The following is a 6,000-nucleotide window of genomic DNA, read 5'->3' as shown; positions in this document are numbered from 1 at the left end:
GGTGCACTTCTTCTTCACTAACTGAATCAAGGATAATGCATGGATATAAGGGTTGAGTGGGAAGAGGAAAAGACAAGAGATGGTAGGACAAGGGCAAGGAAAAAGAAGAATTAAAATATGAGAAAGATGATTAAAATGAAATAGACAAAGTAAAAAAGGTAAGCAATTACCGAAAAGAATGGAGGTAAAGAGGAAGGAAATAACAGAGAAGAGAGGATAAAGGTATTAATGTTATGTTCTGATCAGTTTTCAAATAAAACAAAAAATTACATTTTATCTTTTTTCAATGAATAATCCAAACACAATTCATTAATATGAGAGATACAAATCATAGGAAATGAAGCAGGGAAAATCACATTTTTGTAGGTTTAGTTGCAAAAGGATTCCTAGAATCTGTCTTTTTTGCTAGAGCAGTTTTGTTGCCTTGGATGCGTGAATAGCTCAAGTTAGCTACAAGGTGATACCTTCATCTACTTTCAGAGAAATGTGGATCCGATGAAGCCTGAAGCTCTAAGTCCTGACTTTATCATAAAGCCACATGACCTGGCAGTGTTTGATTCTCACCTCTGGAAGAAGCAGTTGCTATACAGCTGTGCACACTGTGCTGACTGTGAACTCTGACTCGTTGGCCATGATGTCAGTGGGTTGGATGTTGCGGTCATACATAGGGTTCTCGAACGTAGCACGTCCATTAGTGTTCTCATGGCCCACATAACCATTGAAGGGGACTTTGGGTCTTCTTCTGAAATGAAACAAATCAATAGAATAAACAATGAGATATGTTTACATTACCATGTGGACCATTCTGTGTATCAAGTGTACAGAAGAGATGTGTCATAATACGAACAAGGGCTGCAGTTACCATTATTTCTTACCTGTGATTCATCTATTGATTCTTTTTTAGATGGATTAGTGAAATGTCTAGTCTATAAAATATATGTAAACAGTAATATGCAACTTGTGGTAACATCTTTAAACATACAATATGTAATTTCCTGACACTAGGGGGCTCTCAATCAAAACAATGAGGAACTGAGAGTGAAACTGCTGAGGAACTGGATCTGCTCAGTCCTCTGTCCCAGCTGTATTTGACTGAATATGAGCAAATACCCAATAAGCTATTTAACTGAGGAGGAGGAGAAAAAGGACTGTATGTCTCATGTAGTGCAGCTCTGATGCCATCCAAATTCACCTGTATGCTTAAATCATCAATCTGCCACCCACCTGAATTATTTCAAATTCCCTCCTCTAGCATGTATTGATGTACGAGTGTGTTTTTGTTAGAGATTTAAATAATGATCAGTGGCTGCTTTCAGTGATTGTAAACGTTTCCATGCATGCAGTAATCTTTCTGCAGCAAATATATTGGGACATTTAAGCAGCAAAATGAAAAAAACATTTTCATAAACTTGACAGAGAAAGCAAAACAAAACTTTCCGCTTCTGAAATAATCAATGAATTTCTGTTTCTCATGCGTAAATGCACACAGTGGAGCTCCGCTCGCTGGACAGTATATCTGCTCTGCTCTATGTCCACACTTCAGATAATTTAATTAATATGTTCTTCATTCACAATGTATTTCACCCATGCAGTATTAATCATAATGTTTATTTTTGTGACCGATCCGTGCATTAACTACTAAAGTTCGTGAGTCACTATCGGAATAATGCGCCCTGTAAATAGCAAGAAAAAACGCACCCTTGACTTTAGAAGGTTTTTGTTGGTCAATGGCGCAATCTCTTTCTGCTGCCTCAAGATTGCAATGCACCTGACCACACCTCATTTTAAGACCGACAAACACATGGTGGGCGGTCTGAATCTAGCAATGAGAGTTGCTTTGCAATGCCTTTGGCCCATTTTGCGCCATGTGCAAGATAGTCGATTAAACTCAATGAAAACTCTGGATACAGCAGTGTCATGATAAAAATCTGTGTTTCTTCAGCTGACCACAAACATCCTGGAGGGGCTGAGCTGAACTGCTGCTAACGTTTGCTCAGCTTGTGTCTCAACTTCAGATCGCAGAGGTCTTGTGCGCTCAAACCAAACAGACCAGGTGATAAGAATCAGTAAAAACACTGAATACATTGGTGTTAGGTTAAAAATCAGTGTTTCTCTGATGCTTTTTTATTGGACACTGGATGCTTTCGCATTAAACGGATCTCAAGTTAATATATTTTGAAGGGTGAATGCTGAGGTATCTTTCAAGAGAAAACATGCAAAATTCTTATCTGACAAAACTTGACTAAATATTCTTCCTTGTAAATATCAGGACCAAAGTATTGGTATAATGCTACCTGCAGATGATAAGTAAAGTGATATATGTCAATGGTGTGTGCCTTACCTGTGTTTGTAGAGATACAGAGCAAAGCCTGCAATGATCATGGCTATAAAAGGCACTAGGATGGCTGCTGCCACTGAACTGCTGTTGGATGCAAAGTTGTAGCCTGGGTTGTCTCTGGTGGGATCTAAACTCTCTGGAAGAAAAAGAGATAAGACATTGAGCCATTGCTTCAGCATCATGTGAGTACAATACCACTGATTAAGTAGACATTATAATTAAATCCCAGAAATAACGAGATTAAAAAAAACTAAAAGGGGAATTATCCTCTTCATCATTTGCCAAGAACTTGTGATAAAGGTTTAAGTAAAATAAACAGAAACAGCAGAAGAGTGAAATAAAATGAATTGCAATGGCTGAGGAGGGCTGCCAGGAAGGTTTCAACTATAAACAATAGATTGAGCAGACAAGTTACTTTTTTTGTTACTATGCTTTATTTCGCCCCCACCACCCCCTGGGAAAGTCACATTCCATTATCCTAACAATGACTCTTAATTACTGACATCAAAGGCCAGCAGCTATTAAGTCATTTCATATCCATTCTCTAATTTATGGATGTGTGCATGTGTGGGCAACAGCAACAGTGGAGAAGTGACAGCCCACCTGTTTGCTACAGAATGCCAAAAAATCTCCAATAAAGGACGAGTGACAAACAAGAAGGAATTCAATTAGTGGGTGCTGCGGTGTTTGCCAATCAACCCCCTGCTGCATAAGTGTGAGCACACAAACAGATGCACAAACACACTAGCTCGTGCAAGCAAACTGCTCTCGCAGTTATACCCTCACTGACTTAAAAAAGGAAAACAATGACAAATTGAGTAGGATAATTTCCAAGACGTCCAACCTTACCCCCCATCCGCTTTTCTCATACACATTTAAAAACACATACACATGAATGCCCTGGCACCAGCCCCAGCCCTCTGCATTAATGAAGAGCTGTTTGCTCAATCAGTGTGTTGTGGTAGAGGGGTGTGGGCTTGGGGGAGAGAGCTCTGCACCTGCTGTTCAAACACCTCTCTCATTAAAGCAGATTTTCATAATCACTTTCACTATGTTCACACAACAACTTTGCATACACACACTTAATTTGTTTTAGCACCAGTTCCAAAAACATAGGAGTACATATTCAATCTAATGTTTATCGGATTACTCTGCAATCTTGTGTGTCCACGCAGGAGTGAGATTCAGTTTGGGGTTTCATAGAAAAAACTTGAACTTGATGATGAAGATGGAGAAGGAATTATATTTAACACCCACAACTTTTCAGAAACACAGTCTTTTTCTAAACCTAACCAAGTAGTTTTGTTTCAATTCACAACATCATCCAAACGTCTAAAACAGCGACTGCCTGATACATTTTCCCCCAAAACATAACTGAGAATGCAGTTTTGTTTTATGGGAACTTGGTTTTCTAGGAGACAGGGTTATACAGTGGGTGATGACAGTAAAAAATATGTTTTGAAGAGGCAAAAATCAAACTTACTACCAGCATCTTTTAAAAATGATTAAAATACACATAGCACACAGCATAGGTATATATCATATATCATATGTTTTGCTTACAGCATTCATTAAGATCTGTGGGTTTAAGGATTTGCTGTAACAATTTAGCGAGAGGATCATGTAGGAGGGAATTCTAGGCCACAAACATGAAGCAGAATATTTGGATAGCTGCAGCCTTTTCAAAAAGAAAAGTTCTGTATAGATGACAGCATAGCTAAAGTCCTTGAAGGAACTAAAGAATAACACACAGCAAAGAATGGGTGATATGTACTGTATCAAAATGCAATATATGGGGTTACTTGATATGGCAAAGATTCCAAAGGCATCAACAAACTAACCAGAAACTCCAGAAGGGAGTAGTACAATTTCCTGTAGCTATGTGAGTGTAGTGTGTGAGAGGATGTTAGTTTCTGAGTATTAATCAGGTTTTTGAACTGTGTTGGATCTACAGCGACATTCTCCAAGAGTTTTTACATTTGTAAATAAATGATAGATCCAACAAAGCAAAAAACATGCCGTGATGCCCTCACAGCTAAGCTTAAGGACACTACACATATTTTAAGTGAAAGATTTCTGTGATAGAAATCCAGACCAAAAAAACCCCACATTTAGTCTTGCCCGCTTGGTCACAGTGGTTTCTATAACCAAGGGGACAGCTCACTCACCCAGTCTCTGGAGACCAAATTGGCCAAAGCCTTTTCCTCTGACAAATCCCTGGTACACAAAGGAGTTGGATGAAGAAATATAGGACACCTAGGGAGAGAGAGGAATGGGAGACAGACACTTTATGTGTCATATCCAGGCTTTACAAAGGAGAATATCATCAAAGTGTCAGCAGCTGGTGCACACAGAAAATGAAATATCATGTCAAAGGAGCTGAGAGGCGCTCTTATAGCTGACATTTAATATGACATTTTTCTGCTCAAGAGCACAAATATAAACACACTCAGTAGTGCTGCTCACATACACGCATGTTGCACACAAGGAATATTCCACTTTGGACAACATGCTTGTACATAAAAATTCAAATGTGGTAAGGCTTGTGAGACATGCACATAAAACCCCATACATTGGTACACACACATATATTATGACCTGCTTTTTAATTATATCTGGAGTGGGTGCACATTAGAGTTGCCTGCGGTTGGGGGATAATACAGGAGAAAGGAGTGGAGGGGGTCTGTCGAGTCCTGATTACCAGGCAATGATTTAACTGACATTTTAATTAAAGAGAAAACTCTTGGTGGGCCCTCCATCTCCCCAGAGTGACAAGGTTAGTGTGCATGTGCGCCTGTGCATATTTCACAATAAAGGCATCTATGTTTGTGTATGAGTGTGATGTGTGTTTGCAGTTACTATGAGAGGTGCTCTATTGAACGTGACCCTGGACTTGCACTTACATGTCCGTCTAGGGCCCAGTTGTCGATTTTGAACTTGTTGACAAAGATCTCCACAGGGCCTCTGATCTGGTGGACCTGCAGTAGCAACTGAGCTTCCTCCTTCTTATATGTACCTACAAGAAAAAATGGCAAGCAGTTATTTTGGAGCAGCCCCTACACTCAAGGTTGGTATACACTGTATGAGTTGAGCCCATTTCTGACGCGTGTCTAAGCCGCATGTCTCATTTTAGAGTTTGACAGAATATCATCCTTGTTGGGCGTTGTTTGCCGTGCAGTGTACAGGGGGAACAAGAAGTCATGGCGCTACAAACTGCTCACAAATGTCCGTCAGACACTCGGATGAATTTCTGATAGATTTATGTCAGAAATTTGTAGAGCTACGAGTTGATTCCTCATGGTCAGTGCCTTTGTTATCAGTGCATCTGCGCAAAGTGGTAAACAGAGCATCTGAAAGTGCCATACCGACAAACAAGAGAGGGACAGGAAATTAAATAAAGTTGATAAACGCTAACACTGGTGTTTCCTGCCTGTAACATATTTATGGTGTTCCACTGAACAAAAAATCCAGTAATATCCACTAACATCTGGCTTTTATCTTAAGTGTGAACAGTTACAATCAGCAGTCACCTCCTTGACAAAAGACTCTGCAGCAGTCACAGATATTTGGATAGGATGGAAACCTGACCCCTGGATGAACCTGCCAATTTCCATCCCTTTTCTTGTGCGATGCAATGCCACTTGTTGCCTCCATCTGTAACT

General features: G+C 39.8%; 1 protein-coding gene across 1 annotated transcript in view; it reads right to left on the bottom strand.

Annotated features, from left to right (window-relative positions):
* Positions 1 to 582: 582 nt before the first annotated feature.
* The window catches only part of csmd2 (CUB and Sushi multiple domains 2), a gene marked incomplete at both ends in the record, with an annotated part of 266,970 nt that continues 261,552 nt past the window's right edge, over positions 583 to 6,000 (bottom strand). The window contains 4 exons of the mRNA XM_083925070.1: positions 583 to 742; positions 2,342 to 2,474; positions 4,507 to 4,594; positions 5,242 to 5,354. Of these exons, the coding sequence (XP_083781196.1) occupies positions 583 to 742; positions 2,342 to 2,474; positions 4,507 to 4,594; positions 5,242 to 5,354 (494 nt within the window). The remainder of the gene's footprint in view (positions 743 to 2,341; positions 2,475 to 4,506; positions 4,595 to 5,241; positions 5,355 to 6,000) is intronic.

This window comes from Echiichthys vipera (genome assembly GCF_963691815.1).
Source record: "Echiichthys vipera genome assembly, chromosome: 13".
NCBI lineage: Eukaryota > Metazoa > Chordata > Actinopteri > Perciformes > Trachinidae > Echiichthys > Echiichthys vipera.
This window is presented reverse-complemented; position numbering and strand designations above follow the sequence as displayed.